Genomic DNA, 17,287 nt, shown 5'->3' on the forward strand with positions numbered 1-17,287 from the left:
AAAAGAGAGGTGAATATACACGTATAAAAACAGAATGATTTGTCTGAAAGACATACAATAAAGCCTGGAGCTAAGACAGTGTCTGTGGGAATAAAAAGAGGGACTTTGTGGGGGTAGAATGAACTGGATTTGTTCATTGACCACATACGGAAAACAAAAATCAGTGATGAATGAAATTTATAACCAAGGAAATTGAATGAATGTTGGCATTAACTGAGGAAAGAATAACAGGTCTTGGGAAGGGATAAGAAGAGATGACATATCTAATGTTGAGTTTGAGATGCCTGGTGGCAGAATGCAATGTTATCAAGAAAGAAGCTGGAAATATGAATCTGGACATAAGAGGGAGATGGGAGACTGGAAGTATTTCCTATATGAGCTGAAGCTATGAGAATGGAGCTGTTTACTCATGGAAATAATGCAAAACAGGAAGATACAAGATACAACGCAGGACGCAGTCAAGTATAAAGGGCCAGTGAAAGATGAGAAGCCAAAGAAGGAGGCTGAGAGGGGACCAAAGAAGTTGGAGAGAGGGGTTTCATGCAGGGAAAGCTAAAGAGACTTTCGAATAAAAAGTAGTTTATAAATGAGGCCAAATACATAAACTATATAAACATTAATTAATTAATCAATAATTTAAACGTAGCTCAGTAATGTTTTCTTTCTAAAACTCAAATGAATCTGTTATCAATCATATCCATTCTGGGATACAAAATACCAACCGTGAAAGAACGTTCGGGTGGCATGACATGTTTTGAGAATGAACATGGAATTATCACATAGGAATCATATGGTTCTCCCTGTTTTATGCCGGGAGACCTCCTGGAGAATGCAGCTTTCCTCTCCAATATTGTACTTTCATATTTTCTAGCTGCCTTGACGACAGATTTTCTTACTGTCCTGCAGCAAGTAATTCTGCCAAGTGGGACAGCCAGGTTAATATATGCTGCTGCTTGATTTAGAGAAGATTAGAAGCTAGGAGATCAAGAGGCCAAGATCAAAGGGAAGGGAAGGATCAAAAGGCCTTTTGCTGATAGAGTTGGAGGTGAAGCACTAGGGGTCCCTGCAGGGAGGCGTGTCCTCTGCAAGGAAGGGAGGGGACCCTCTCCTGCATGATTATTATTAGAACCAGATGTGTAGGGATGGGGCTAGGGATGCGGGGTCTGACCTGGCCGCTGTCTCAATTTGGGATATGGGAGCCCTTCTGCTCTCCCAGGTTAGAGCCCAGAGTCTGGTCCCATTACCTGCTTGGACACACACCTCCTCTGGGCTCCTCCTCTAGGAGAGGGGATGGGGTTGTCCAGCATGTGACCAGCTCTGCTCTAGAAGAGCAGCCTGGCACCTTCTACTAAAATATTATTCTATAATATGATTTATGAAAATAATATAATATATAACACAATAGAAAATATTATAAATTTAATGCAAGTTAAAATAAAATACAAAACAAAGCCAAATAAAGTAGGGCCTTCAAAGTCCATTAAATATAGGACTTAGGAGGTCATTTGGTGACCTTGATGGGAACAATGTGAGTGGGGTGATGGGGCAGAAATCAAGTTGAGGAATGGATAAGTAGTGAAAGGGAGATCACACAGTAGAGAGATGGTATGAAAAAGCAAAAATGAGACTGGTAACTTATGGTCACACTCCTCTGGGCAGTTACTTGAGGTCGTAAACTTTAGTGTCCTCATTTGTAGAATGGGGTGATGCTATCAACCTTCCTTGGGAAGATTAAATGAGATTAAATATATGGCCTAGAACAGTTCCTGACCCATAAGTGTTCTCAGGAATGATTCAGTGTATTTAAAAAGTTGGAAATGGCAGCATGTTTGGGGGCACAGGTTAAGGAACATGGGAGGAGGGAAACATTTTATATATTCGTTCAAACATAGCTTGGATGTCAGAACGGAAGAAAGGACACAAAAAATAAGATCAGTAGAACTAGTGGTGGCCAAATAGAGGAGGCTCGTACAAAAAATTCTGGGAAATTTGGACATTGGCACACATATTAATTAAGAACCTAGATTTTAGGGATCCATGGAAAAGAGATTGCAACAAATTATTTGGACAGGGCATCAGACATAGAAACCTTTTTTATAGTCGTGGGCCTTTGTTCTATAGTGAAATACCCTATTCATACCAGCACATTGTATCAGAGTAGCTTTTATACGTCTCTCTTACACCAGTAGATTTGTGAGCCCTGTGATGACAAAAAATCTTCTCGCCTTCTGTCTGCATCACCTAACTCCAATGCCTGAGACACTATAGGTACTAAGAAAGTATCTGATGAATGAATGAATGAATGATCCTCCTTTTCCCATGACACTGCCATATAAATAGGGAACAGACATCATTACATAACTCTCTTAATTTACAGCAGAGAAAAATTATATTAGAGGAGGGAAGACAGCCTAGGACTCCAGCCTCATAGCTTGGCTGTTGTTTTGTATGTTGCCTGTTAAAACACATTGTCCATAGCTTTGGGCCTAGGGAGTTAGAGGTTTAAGACTTTGAAAAAAGCTGGGAGGTTAAACTTCCATGTTAGTTCTGCTAACTGCTAGTCTTCTGCTACTCTAACTGCTGAGAAGACTAGCTTGGAGACACAGGTTCCTGAAAAATGGCATGTTTCTATTAAAATGCAAGGAAGTCATTTGTACATGCCCATCAGCAGGATGACTTCCTAACTGTAGGCAGAGCAGAGCTACATGGGGCCCAGCAGCAAAGAAAACAAAACAGGAGTCTGCCTTGCATAGCAGGTGGGAGGTCATCCAAGTAGTATCGCAGATTCTGGCTGGGCCCACTTGATCGTATAATTGCCTTGAGGCAGGTGAGATGATTAAAAATGTAGAGGGGGCTTCCCTGGTGGCGCAGTGGTTGGGAGTCCGCCTGCCGGTGCAGGGGACATGGGTTCGTGCCCTGGTCCGGGAGGATCCCACGTGCCGCGGAGCGGCTGGGCCCGTGGGCCGTGGCCGCTGAGCCTGCGCGTCCGGAGCCTGTTGCTCCGCAGCGGGAGAGGCCACAGCAGTGAGAGGCCCGCGTACCGCAAAAAAAAAAAAAAAAAAAAAAAAAAAAAAAAAAAAAATGTAGAGGCCCTCATTCTTTTAATTGATATACATACCCCTGACCAACTGATTTTATTGCTTTAAAAACCTTTCTCTAGCGCTCTTCCCATTGCCAACTCCCCATTTCCTTTCTTGTTTAGGGTGAGTATATGATTCCATCCTATTCCACCCACTCAACCTACGTTGTCACCGTCCATGGTGAGTGACACTGGACACACCAAGGAGAGTTCCTCTGATTCAGTGGGGGACCCTGGCTCTGCTCTGATGCTGGCAGAATCCCTGTGATGCCTCGCTGGTCGTTGGTTGCTTCTTCTGGTTGAGATCAATTGTACCAATAGCCCGAGGGGCAGAGGAAGTGCATTTATGGAAAATCAAGTTGCTTTGACAATTTCAGCAGAAGGGTGAGGAAGACTTTTAAAAGGAGGGACTCCCGACTTTTGGTATCAGAACTCAAATATTTGTCTTGCTGATGAGGAAAAGACAGACCTGTGGATCTAAGAGCCATCAGTCTCTCCACCCTCATGCCCAGAGTCTGGAGCAGAATAAGAGGGGCCAACTGTGGAGGGAGGTGATGATGCCACTGTGGAGGGAGGTGTCAGGATGTGACACCACACCCTCCTCTCTGGCTTTCTGTTCCTACACCCACTTGACACTTTATTTCCTCATTCCTGCATGAAGGTAACATGCCAGACAGTAGACACTAGGAGAGTAAACTTTAAAAGAACTTAGTACCTGCCTTCAAGGAGCTTGGAAAACAATTGCACCTGAAAATGATGCCAATGAAAGGTGACAGGTTCAAGGAACAGTGGGGCGTCTAGAGGGAGGACACCTAGATCATCCTGGATCACCAGGAAGGGTTCACATTGTCTGAGCTGAAATGTGAAAGATGAGTAAAAGTGTTCTTGGCTGACGAACAGGGCCCAGGCATTCCAGACAGTGAGGACAGACAGGGAAGTACTGACACACAAGAAGAGGGTGGAAAAGAGAAGGAGTATGATAAGGGCTCATCAAATATACTAGGAAATACACTAGGAGAGAGAGATGATATAGAGGCCACAGATAAAACAGTTTTGAAAAGGAGGAAGAGATTGCAAGTCAGATTCTGTAGAGAAATCAGAAGAGATAAAGGATTCAAGTGCCTGAGGGGCTTAGGAAAAAATAGACCATTGTAGATATTGGTGATAACAGTTTCTGCAGAAGAGCTGGGGGTAAAATCTGTTAAGAAGTCAGGGGAAGTATATTACTTTTCTATTGCTGCATAACAGATTACCATATATTTAGTGGCTTAAAAAAAACACCTATTTATTTTCTCCAGGGTTTTTTAGATCAGAGGCCTGGGCACAGCTGAGCTGGGTCTCACAAGTTTGAAATCAAGATGTCAAGTTCAGCTCACCTGGAAACTCTCCTAAGGGAAGGGTCTGCCTCTAAGTTCCCCCATGTTATTGGCAGAATTCATTTCCTTGAGGCTGTAGAATTCATGGCAGCTTGCTTCTTAAAGCTGCTACCTTGATCTCCAGCTTTCTGACCCTCTTTTAAAGGGCTCATTTTATTAGTGTTGCCAAGTCTGAGCTCGTACTGTTCACCGCATGTCAGGCTAATAAATTGAGAGATGAGTTGTTGGGGCCAGGAATAGTGACTTTATTTGGAAAGCTAGAAGACCAAGAAGATGGCAGACTAGTGCCCCAAGGAACCAGCTTCCCTGAGTTGGAATTCAGTCTTCTTTTATCTAAAAAGGGGAGGTGGTTTAGTTAGTTGTTGCAAACTTCTTGGTGTTGGAATCCTTTGTTTTTGCAGCTGTCCACATAGGTCTGTAGGTCTGGTCACAATGTTCCTATAAACCTTCAAGACAGATGTTACTCTGTTCTGCAACTTTTTATCTCTATATGAATGGAAAAGTGTTACACCTTTAAAGGTTAGAGCCTTGAGAATGCGCTATCCTGCATATTTCAGGCTATAGGCAACATTCTTAACTTGTAGCTAAAGCAATAGATACACAGGGTAAAGTAAAAGAAACACATCCAATATGGAGTCAGATTTGTTCTTCCCTATTGCATTAGGGCATGCCTACTCAGGAGGATCTCTTATTTGATTAAGTTAAAGTCACCTGATTAGGAACCTTAAATACATTTGCAAAATCCCTTCACCTTTGCCAGGTTCTATTAGCTAGAATCAAGTCACAGTCTCCATCTACATTTAAGAGGAGGGGATTAAGGCAGTCTGTGTGGGGGCGGCTGTTTGAGAAGTCATTTTAGGGTGTGTTGGCCAGAATAAGTAAGTAAATCAACACAGTGATGGTAGGGAAAGGTGTGACTGAGAAGAAATCTACATAGACCTGTAACTAGGGTATTTACAAGCACCACAGATCTTGGTGCACGTGTGTGCATGTGTTTTTATCAGTTAGATTTTGTTGCTTAACAAACAGTACCAAAATTGTGTTTTCAAACAGCAACCATCTATTTAGCTCAAAAATCTGCAGGTCAACAATTTGGCTGTGTTCAGCTGCGTGGTTCTGCAGCTCTGGGTCAGGCTTGGCTGATCTTTGCTGTGGTTCACTTACGGGTCTGCAATTGGCTGCTGGGTCAGCTGCTGGCTGGTTAGCTGTCTGGTGGTTGGTTAGATGAGATGTGGTCTGGCATCTTCCAGTGGACTAGCCTGGGCTCATTTACATTGTGGTGATGCTCTGCACTCAGCAAGCCAGTAAGCCCCAATGCACAAGTGCTTTTCAAGCCACTGTGTCTTGTATCACATTTGCTAACATCCCACTGGTCAAAACAAGTCATATGGCTAGGTGAGGTTAAAGGGTGAATGAGGAAAAGGACTTTGCCTTTCTTATGAAAAGAGTAGAAAAATGTGGACATTTTTACAGTCTACTACATGATAGTTATTATTATCTTTTTAATGATGGGAAGTATTCTGCTTTATGTTAGGATGAGAGAACCAGTAAAAAAGAAAAAGGATGAATACATAGCATACAGGGGATAGTTAATGAAATGGGATCCCTGAGAAGGCAAGAGCTGCTGGGATTCCGAGTACAGAGGGAAATTTACTCTTAAAAAGGGAAAAGACATTATTTTTCTTTAGAATGAAGGAAAGGGGATAAGAATAGGTCTAGAAAAAATTTAATTTTCCCAGTAATCATAATTTTCCTTGGAGAAAAGGAATCTCAGTTATCTGTTGCACACAGTGAGGGAGGTTCTGGGAAAAGGGTTAGTGAGTGCTAACTTTGTGGAAGGCTGTTGTTTAGAACAGGAGAGGAAGCTGAGGTCAAAATATAAGAAAAGAAAAAAAAAAAATCCCAAACGACCCACAAAAAAGCTGAGTGGTACACAGCCCAGCTGAGACTATAGACCTTAAATTTATGATGACACCAATTTACAGTGCCTTACCCAGCCCATGTGTGAATTAGAAAAAGGTACCCCCTCTGCTTAGTGTAGGAAAGTTCAGCCCCACTCTCAGCTGGTGCCCTTGTACAGGACAAGTTCTTAAATCAAGTGCAGTGGCCCTGGGTTCCGTTATATTTTTAAAATAACAGCTTTAAGTAGACTAGGTCTAGGAGCATAATTGATTTAAGAATAATGATTTGCCAAGTGGATTAGCAAAAGAACAAGATGGCTAGAGTGTTGACAATATTGGCAAGAAGGTTGAGATTAAATAAGTATTTCTAAAACCTAAAATGCAAAATAGCAGGGGATGAGGGAGATGAGACTGGCTAGGAGGAGAGGGGCTCTGTTGTGAAGGAACCATCTTGAGTTCTTGGTAGATGTGGGAAAGTATTGGTGACATCTTGAGCATCGGTGTGTTTTGATTAGATTTTTTTTTTTTTTTTTTTCTGTATGTGGGCCTCTCACTCCTGTGGCCTCTCCCGTTGCAGAGCACAGGCTCCGGACAGGCAGGCTCAGCGGCCATGGCTCATGGGTCCAGCCGCTCCGTGGCATGTGGGATCCTCCCGGACCGGGGCACGAACCCGTGTCCCCTGCATCGGCAGGTGGACTCTCAACCACTGCGCCACCAGGGAAGCCCTGATTAGATTTTTAACAGGTCAGTCTGAAGATAGGTGCAATTGGGTGCAACTAGAAATAGGAATACCAAAAAGATGACTTAAATTGTTCAGGTAAGAAAGGCTGAGAATCTGCTCAGTCACATTGCAAGTGTCCATCAGTGAGAAGAGGACAGATCAGCAGGTTTGTTTAGGAGGCCAAGGAGCTATATAATGTAATGATTGCATGCAAGGACAAAGGAGAATCAGGAGTTTCTGCCTTGCAGAAACTGTACAGATTCAGGAGAAAGATCACAACTATATGGACCAACATGGTTTAAATCTTGGGAACTATTCAGACCATCAGGCAGCAGATCAGACATTTTCATTTTTATTCAGATGTTTTGGAATCTCATGGACACATTAGGAAAAACTGAATATACACAGAAGCAGTTAATTTTATTTATTTATTATTGAACTATAATTTATTTACAATGTTGTGTTAATTTCTACTTTTCAGCAAAGTGATTGTTACACATATATATACATTCTTTTTTTTTTATATTCTTTTCCATATGGTTTACCATAGGATACTGAATATATTTCCCTGTGCTATACAGTGGGACCTTATTGTTTATCCATTCTCTCTATATATAATAGTTTGCATCTGCTAATCCCAACCTCCCAGTCCATCCCTCCCCCAACACCCTCCCTTAGCAACTGCAAGTCTGTTCTGTATCTCTGTGAGTCTGTTTCTGTTTCATAGATAAGTTCATTTGTGTCGTATTTTAGATTCCACATATAAGTGAAATCATATGGTATTTGTCTTTCTCTTTCTGACTTACTTCACTGAGTATGATAATCTCTAGTTATATCCATGTTGCTGCAAATGCCATTATTTCATTCTTTTTTATGGCTGAGTGGTATTCCTTTGTATATAATACCACATCTTCTTTAACCATTCCTCTGTCTATGGACGTTTAGGTTGCTTCCATGTGTTGGCTACTGTGAATAGTGCTGAGAAGCAGTTAATTTGAGATTGACTAAAGTGACAAGGCAGCTATACTACAGAGACTGGTTGTTAAAATAACTGATAGCCTCTATTATGCAGAATCCAATATGGATTTAGGATTAAGACCATCCACTTGATGAGAGCAGAATATTGTAAGCATCCTCTGTTACAGAGATTACTGTGAATGTATTCAGAGCTCAGGATAGTTTTTCTAGGAGAAGAGAGTTTTGAAAATGATTTTGGAGGAGGTATGTGGTAAGGGGGCTCAAGGAATCAGAAGAGGGCTGGGGATTGGAGAACATAGCGGTAATTTTAGAGAGGTGTCTGAAGTGAAGACATCAACAAATATCAGGTTAGAAATAAATGGTGGAGAAGACAGAGAACAGGTTTGAGAGAGAAGGAATTAGAGAACCTAGAGAACAGAGCTGGGGTTATTAATGGGAGAGGATGAAAAGATTGATATAATTTGTAGGCATCATCAGAGAAGTTTATTATCATCAGTAAGGGATTTACAGGAAAGAGCTAAAATAAAGGGCCTATTTCGAGCTACTTGACTGAACATTTGACAGGTATCCATCCTTTCTTCCTGCATAAAATTATTCATGTCTTTACTCGCTCTTTTTTTAAAGTTATTAATAAGAGGAACTCAGGAAAATGAATCTTTTTCATTAAAAAATGCATTCCCCTCTCCTGGAAATTTTATAAAAATATGGTGCCACATTTTTATATTAGTATAAATTAGGATAACATCAAATTAGAAAAAAACATATTGCAAATGCTTATTAATACATCAAATAGGAAAATATAATAAAAAACATTCTTAGACTTTTCAGAATCTTTCCCTTTGAACTTTTCTTAGGAGTTCTTCAATGATAAGCTATTAGAAAGTACAGTAAAATTAAGAGTTACTTATATTAGGTAAGATATGACTTCGTGTAATAGAATGTTTGGTAATTAGAAGCCATAGTCTTGGGGAAATTGGAGGGAACAGTCTTTTCCTCTGATGAGACCCTCAAAATCACAGTCCTGAGATTTTAACATGATAATTTGATAGATAATCAGGATGAATTAATGAGTTTGTTATATAAACTGAAGTTATTTGGAAACATGACTGAAAAGGTAATGGAATTTTTGTGGCTGTTATTAATTTACAATTTTTTTATAACAAAAGTTATGGCATAGCATGCAAAGAGACTGTACATAGCCTCGAAATTTCTTCATTCCTTCCATGAGGACAGACCAATCATAGGAAACAATTAGAGAAGACCTTTTACTTATGGCTAAACACATGAGTTGGTTTTACGAATACTGGATAAGTGAATTGTTTTCAAGCAAAACTTATGTGAGGGAATTGTTAAGCTTTCTTTTTCAATTTGATTGAATTCTGTTTGATTTTCAATTATTGATGATTTTCAGATATTCTGGGTTGCATGCCAAAATTATTCAAAAATAATTTATGTGACAAGAATTCTGTGTTGCAAATACACAAATGAATTTACATATAAAAAGAGAAGAATATTTTGGGTACATTTGCTCAGAAACTTAGAAGTTTGGGGTGAGTTGTTTGAATTTATCAGTTTTAAATATTTTTAGAACTCAAAACTCTATGATATGAAAATCTTTGCATTAGGTCTGATGGACACCTTCTTAACATGTTATAGAGCAAAATCAAGAAATATCTTTTACTGAGTTTATAAATGAAGCTCTTGCTAAGTTTAATTATTATGGTCATACACTTTTCTGCTATGTAATGCAATGTATATAATATTATACAACTTAATATATAACTTAATAAATTAAGTATATAACTTAATAAATACAAATTAATATTTTGAATAACAGATATTCCCTAAATTCTGTATTAGGTACAAATATTTTCTTTTCTCTTATGGATCAATAGACTCAAATCAATAATTTTAAAGGAAAACCTCTGTTTAAAAGATTTGGCTTTAGAATCATTTATAATTTCAGTATTTGTCTTAAAGTACTGGATAATTTTAAAAATAGGGCAAGAAGAGAGCTACTCAGTTATTTTACAGGCTCTCCCTAGCTTCTCTTGAAAGTGATACAATATTTCTTTATTTTCTTTTTATTTGATGTGGGATTGGTGGCTTGCATTGTTTCAGGCAGATTAGATGAACCTATTTGCAGGGCACCTATAGAGACATAGACATAGAGAACAGACATGTGGACACAGTGGGGGAAGGGGAGGGTGGGATGAATTGGGAGATTAGGTTTGACATAAATACACTACCATGTGTAAAATAGATAGCTAGTGGGAAACTGCTCTATAGCACAGGGAGCTCAGCTCGGTGCTCTGTGATGACCTAGATGGGTGGGATGGAGGCAGGGGTGGGAAGGAGGTCCAAGAAGGAGGGGATATAGGTATGCATATAGCCGATTCACTTCATTTTACAGCAGAAACTAACACAACATTGTAAAGCAATTATACTCCAATTAAAAAAAAAGAAGATAATGTACTCTGGCTTCTTTCCATATGAAAGAGTATCTATTCATTCCTTCCAACATAACTCACATCATTTATTAACTGTTCATTCTGGCAAGTAATTAGGGAAAATATTTTTCATAAGCTAAAACTCCCTCTCTGTTTCAGCCTTGGCTTTCAGTCTCTCAGTTTGTTACAGTTATGTTGATGTTAAGCACTGCATCTTTTGAATTCTGGGCATTATTTTCAGGTTTACAATATGTAGGAGTAGTCCAAGTTTTTAAAATTTTTAACATTCAAAGTGTGGTAAAGTTTTTAAGGATTGTAGTCATTATTATTACATTATGGTTTATATTCTTGCAATGGAAGAAAACCTATTTCCTTTTCCAAAGTGCATTTTGAAATTTATATTGACGGTGATTTAAATCTTTTCAAATCACACAGTTCCAAAAGAAGATAACTCTTTTAGATTTTTGTCAATGAATTATCTTCCAAAGGGAGACATGCAAATACAATTTTATATTGATGTTCATTCTGGAGAATAAATGAGTTATAGTATCTAAGAGTTCACCGTTTATTTATATTTTATTTCAAATTCAAAGCAATGCCTCATTAGCAAAACAGAATTTCTGCCATTTTCTCAGAGTTTTAAGGGCCTCTTTTTGTGTAAACTAATAAGACTGTTTGCATAAATGCACAAGTGACAAGAATGTTTTGACAGTTTCACAAATGATGTCCTATGACCCTGTCTATTTCTCTTTCCTCTAGTTAACTTCTCCCACTGCCTCTGAGCAGCTTGCCTATAAACCACCTGCTTTCTCCTTTGTTTCTCCAACTAATCAGAAAACACCACCTGTCCCAGTCGACCTAGCCGGAGCCTCTGTCCTGGAGGAGTTCCACCCGAGGAGGCTGGATGTCAGTGGGCCCCTGGTGGAAGAAACAGCCATGTACTTTCAAACTTCCGCTCACTCTGCACCATTTTTTGCACCGAAGGGCACGTCCTCGACGTCACAGTTCCCCCATCCCGCTCAATTATCAGGTTCTCACTCATCCAGTCCAAGTGCAGTCCAGCAAAAACCTGGCCTGACGTCTGAAGTCCTCAAGAAGACTGTCACCTCGCATGTCCTTAGTCCCAGAGAAAGTCCGAGAACCTCTTCTCCTTCGCTGCCCTCCGGTGCTTCTCTGAAGTCGAATTCAGCCTCCTACATCCCGGTCCGCATCGTCACGCACTCACTCTCTCCGAGTCCCAAACCCTTCCCCTCCCCTTTCCACGGCTCTTCTTCCACTGTCTGTAGCGAAGTGTCATCCAGCGGGAACTTCTCAACGTCAGGGGTGAAATCCCCAGTGCCCTCCCGGCTTTCCCTCCTAACTGCCATCCTCAAGTCCAACCCTTCTCACCAAAGACCCCTTTCCCCGGCATCCTGTCCCACCTTCTCTCTCAACTCCCTGGCTTCTTCCAGCCTCACACTCGATCAAAAAATTAAACAAACCTCTCCTACGCCTAAAAAATCCCTCTCAAGTTGCTCCCTGCGAGCGGCGTCTCCAGAGCAAAGGGAAAACCAGGTTTCTGATCTCAGCCAGCAATCCTTTCCCTTCCCTTTTTCCACTAAAGCTGCTCCCCTTCCTCTGGCATCCTCCCTTTCTCCCCCGAAACAGGGCAGTAGCAGCCTTGCTTCTTTGAATGTAGAGAAAACGCCATCCCCCACTTCTTTAAAGAGCAGCCCAATGATTTCCCAGCTGCAAACCAGTACCTCCAGTTCTACAGGTCTGCCTCCTGTCCCTCCAAGCTTTTCTCCTTTGTTTTCCAAGGGCAGACAGGATGCTGACCTCAGGGGCCCAGGAAAGCCCAGGGATATTTCCCCACATCCTTCTACGTTAGCATCGTCGGCATCGTCTTCGGTGTCTCCTCCCACTAACCCAAGAGCCAGGCTCCCCTCTCCAGAGAAATGCTACCATCCTTCCCCAGCTCTTTCAAACCTGATAAACAGATCCAAGAGAGCATCAGCACCTCTCTCTGGCCCGGGGCAGACGCCTTTAGCTCCTCCCCCACACCCTGTCTCCAGAGCTGGCTCTGCCTCTCTTCCCCAACTGGGGTGCTCCGCTCTCCCTCGTGCTAATCCGCCCACCGAGGTGCGCCACCTCAGTCCCTCAGCGCTGCACCCAAATCTTACCCTGCCTTCAAGACTTGGGAAATCCGAAAGCTCCATATCTGACCACAGGTCATCTGTTTCATCCCCATCACCTCCCATCTCTCTAACAAGAACCAACGAGCTGATTTCACCTTGTGCATTGTCCATGTCAACAGGCCCTGAAAATAAGAAACACAAGGTATTTTTTTTTTTTTTTTGCACGTTGCATGGTGCATGTTTCTTTTGAAATACGGAATCATTTTTTTTTCAGGGGAAAAATCATCAATTATGATATTCTTTCTGTTCCTACAAGGAGATAGTGCAAGGGGATCTAAGATTTGGTATATTTGAATGTGTAGATGAATTATAAATGGTCTAAAATTGTGTATGTTTCTGAAAGCCTCTTTGATGTTGCAAATCCTCTTATGGTAACCTTTTATATCTGTGGCTCCAAGGGCATTTTTTTCCAGGCATAATATGAGTTATATTATTGATCCCGAAGATGGAATTTAGAGCAGTTAGATGGAATTTGGGAATATGATACATTTCTGATTCTTTAATAACATGGACCCTATTATCCATCAAAATATCCTGTACTGATAAAATAGTAGACAGGATTACTGTAAAATGGACTATTATCATTTATCAAGCCCCATATAACTGCCCAGACAATCTGACAACTTTCTATTTCCTTTACTGGCATTTATTTATTAGTAGTAATTTTCTTCCCCTTCCACCATGATGATTTCTTTATTGCTCTCCATACACCTCAAGCTAAATCAATATGGATTTAGCTATATATATGTTGGGCAAAGAGAATAGAAATTTCCTTTGTATGTGAAAATTATTTGATTTATTATGAACACTGAATACTTAATGATTATAAAATACAGAAAGGATGGACAGGCTGGGTAGAGGGAAGTAAAGTTAAGAGAGGAGAAGTATTGACTTTTAAATGCTCTGAAGCGACCCATTGAGGAAGGATGTGAAATCAGCATTTACTTTAATATGAGAAGGGAAACATTTGAAGGAGTTACCCATAGCATTCATTGTTCCTTTTTCCTGGAGGAAGGTAACTCTGCCCTAGAGTGTAGCAGCTTCCCAACTGTTCTCATGTAATTTAAGATATGGAGTTTAGACACTTAGGATTCAGTCAGTATTCTATAAATGAAATAAAATTATGAAAGTGTCTGTATTAGGAGGGGGGTTGGATTTTCAGTTCAGTGCATTGAATTAACACCATTTTAGAGCGTCCAAGTTGGTTCCATGGAGATTGTATTCAACTCTGTCACTGTTGGGATGATGAACTTACCATGGAAAAGATAAAACAGCCCACATGATGCTGTTAATATGTTACAGTACAATTCAACTTAAAAAGCATGCATTAGACATCTACTGTATGCCCACCACCATACTAGCTTTTTTGTGGATGTGTTTTATTTTTAAGGAAAATAATCCTTTATCTTAAAAGTATATTTTATTCAGCAAAACAACATATACATATATATAATGTGGAGAAGCTATAGAGAGTTATTAAATCTACAGTAAAGCTAGAAAACAAGGATAAGGCAATATTAATATAACGTAATACAGATTGTGTATAAGAGTTCACTGAATTCAGTATAAGAGAAATATTATTATGGGATATGTTTAGTAAGGGAAGTTATCATAAATGTCAGGCCTGTCAGAAATGTTTAGGATTTAGCTTAATGAAGAGGAAAGCAGGTGGCATTTCAGAAATGGTAAACAACTCCACCAAATATACAGAAGATGATCCCAGAGGAGTATATGTGGACATGTAAGAAGATTGGCCTTATCATCGAATAGTGATGATAGTAATGATAATTACAGTAACAGATATCAAATACTTTCTGTGAGTCAAGGACTATCCTAGTAGTTAAGCAAAGTAGTTAAAATTTAATTAACAGGGACCGTGTTAGTTAATTTTGTCATGACCATATGAGATTGGTAATATTATTTTCTTCATTCTGTATACCAAGAAACTGTAGTTCAGTGAATAACTTGCCCAGGTTACATTTCTTATACTGGCAGAGCTGACATTTATATTAATTGAAATCTACTGATTCCTGAAGCCATGTTCTTTATTACTGAGATTTATTGCTACAAAGCAATAACTCATATTAATTATCATTTTAGCCTTATTTATTAATTCTTATGAAGGAATGAAATGATGATTAGAATTATCAATTTGTATAATATTTGAATCACTTTAAAATGTATTTTTCAAGATTATTAAGTCCTTGTATTTTAAACTTCAAAGCAAATGGGATGGAGGAAATCTAACTTTCTCTCTAACTCTAAGTTTGAAAATATGATTTATTTGAGGTGAAATGACCTGGTGATTATCTTTTCAATACATATGTGTGATTATGGTATTCATTTGTAATGTATTGAAAAAAAACCCCTGGTGATCTAAACATTACTTTTTCCTGAATTTATTGGCAATTGTCTCTTAAACCATACTGCCTTACACTTATTCTTTACCTCTATGAAAAGTAGTGTTACTCCACAGGTTTCTTAGAGGGTTTCTGTTTGTGGTTCACTCTGTTTTGTTCATGTTTTGTCCCATTTTTGGAGAGTTGGAAAAGAGTGAGCCCAGAGCGGCTTCTGATGAAGTCCTTTTTTGCCCTAAAATCAAGTTTTTTGAAGACCTGTTCCTCCCCAGCTCATTTACTGCCCCCAATATTGAAGAATTTTCAGTGTTAGCTTTATTTTTTCTGCTTATTTTCTTTATATCCAAGTTAATAAAGTTCAACTTGTAGAAATACTTCTTAAATTTGATGAACATGTATGAAAATATGGAGAATGATTATAACTAATCCATTTTTATCTGTTCCTTTGAACAGAAAAAATGTTTCTTATAATGGGTAAAATTTATAATAACTTTTGCAAAATTGGTTTCTCTCGAGACATATTTGTCATATTTATCATATATATATCATATTTGTCATATTTATTTCCTCCTTGCTTCTTGCTGTTATCTCTGTAGGTAAAAAATCAGTATATGTATATATATATATATATATATATATATATATATATATATATATAACTATTCTTTGCAAGAATTGTACCTTGAGTGTAAAAAGTTCAGTAAAATGGACACTGTTGGATACTGGAAGAGATAAATCTTATCGCAGTTTCTTTTGATGTTTGACTCGTTTTGTTTAAATTGCTAAGATTACTTTATAGATTGATAGGAGGAAATAGACAAAAGCTTTGGGATATCAAAGAATTTATATGCTTTTAGGGACTGTTTCTTGTCTGGCTCGTTCCACTGTGGTGCTAATCTGAGCACAGGACCCTCATTGAAGTCAAAGAGTTTCAGATTTAGATCAGCTTCACTCAGTGCCAGATCCTGAAAGGAAAGAGGTCCTAGAATACAGATAGCCATCAAATTAAAACATCAATGCTTGAAAGATGTTAGTTCCAAGTCTGGCCTTACTGTCCTTTGATATGAAAATGAACTGGAACAGCTAGCTTAGGCTGAGCTAAATTCAGGTATAAGGTATGTTTGATGTTTCTTTCTCATAGATAGAATCTTAAAGTTCTGAATCTGCTTTTATTAGTATAACGGCTATATTTTGATTTCAGATATGGTTGAAAAATATTATTTCACATTAGAATCATGGTCCTAGACAGGATGGGTGTCTCCCTGAATGTTGCTCCCATGGCTCTTTGATCAATGTGTATATTGTCTGAGACACTTTTTCCCCTTGGGAAAACCTGAATATCAGAAAATTAATCTATGGAGTTGTATTTGGGTTCCCAATATCTTTTGCCTTCATTATAATTTACATTTTTCTCCTAGTGAGTTATTATGGTGTTCCAGATGGAAATTTGGGATGGCCATTACATCAAAACCTCATACATTTTGCCCCTCAATGATGATTGTCTGAAGCTCTGTGCGGGCTCCAGTGGTGTCACTGTCCTGGCCTGAAAGCTAGATGGACACATGGATTGGTTAGGGAATCAGTTGGGAGCTTTTAGATATTTTATGAACTTTTATAGTTGATGTTTTATTTATAAACTCTCATTCTTTTAAGGCATCATAACATTTCCAAGTATATCACACTGAAAACTTGGTGGTTACAAGCCTCTATGTGACTTTCTCCATTTCAGCTGATCCTTACATAATCTGGGAACGGAATGAAATGTACCTCTATGAGCAAAAATGGTCAATCTGAGTTCAAAAAAAATCACTCATTTGTAAAATAAATACGTATTGAGTGCTCATTATGTACAAGTTTCAAAGTTGTGAAGATGCTGAAACAAATAAAATTGCAAAAAATGCCTGCTAAAAGAACATTTATATTCTATAGTGAAAGAGAAACAGTCCACGACCCTCCCCCTCCCCAATAAGTAAATTTTCTTGTATGTTAGAAGATCATAAGTATAGAGAAAAGTATAGCAGGGTAAGAGGTGGTTGTCACCAATTTATGTTGGGTGGCGGAGATAGGTTTCTTTGAAAGGGTGACATCCAAGGAGGTGATGCTTCTTGAGAGAGTATGGTCAGGCCCTTCCTCAGGGTCTTGTTGTTTATGTAATTTGAGGTTCTGCCATTTACCTGTACTTAAAGTGTAACCATGAGTTCAAATCCCTGATTCTCAAGGCAAATAGTACAGTTTGTTTTGAGATCTC

The 17,287-nt window shown here is 39.1% G+C and overlaps 1 protein-coding gene across 21 annotated transcripts in view; it reads left to right on the top strand.

Annotated features, from left to right (window-relative positions):
- MLIP (muscular LMNA interacting protein) overlaps nucleotides 1-17,287 on the top strand; it is a 293,059-nt gene that overhangs the window by 139,320 nt on the left and 136,452 nt on the right. For 20 of the 21 annotated variants that reach the window (XM_067753439.1, XM_067753451.1, XM_067753456.1 and 17 more), the window contains one exon: nucleotides 11,265-12,824. In XM_067753439.1, coding sequence (XP_067609540.1) covers nucleotides 11,265-12,824 — 1,560 coding nt within the window. The remainder of the gene's footprint in view (nucleotides 1-11,264; nucleotides 12,825-17,287) is intronic. The other variant, XM_067753443.1, reaches the window with a different exon arrangement.

This window comes from Pseudorca crassidens, chromosome 10 (assembly GCF_039906515.1).
Source record: "Pseudorca crassidens isolate mPseCra1 chromosome 10, mPseCra1.hap1, whole genome shotgun sequence".
NCBI classification, from domain to species: Eukaryota; Metazoa; Chordata; class Mammalia; order Artiodactyla; family Delphinidae; genus Pseudorca; species Pseudorca crassidens.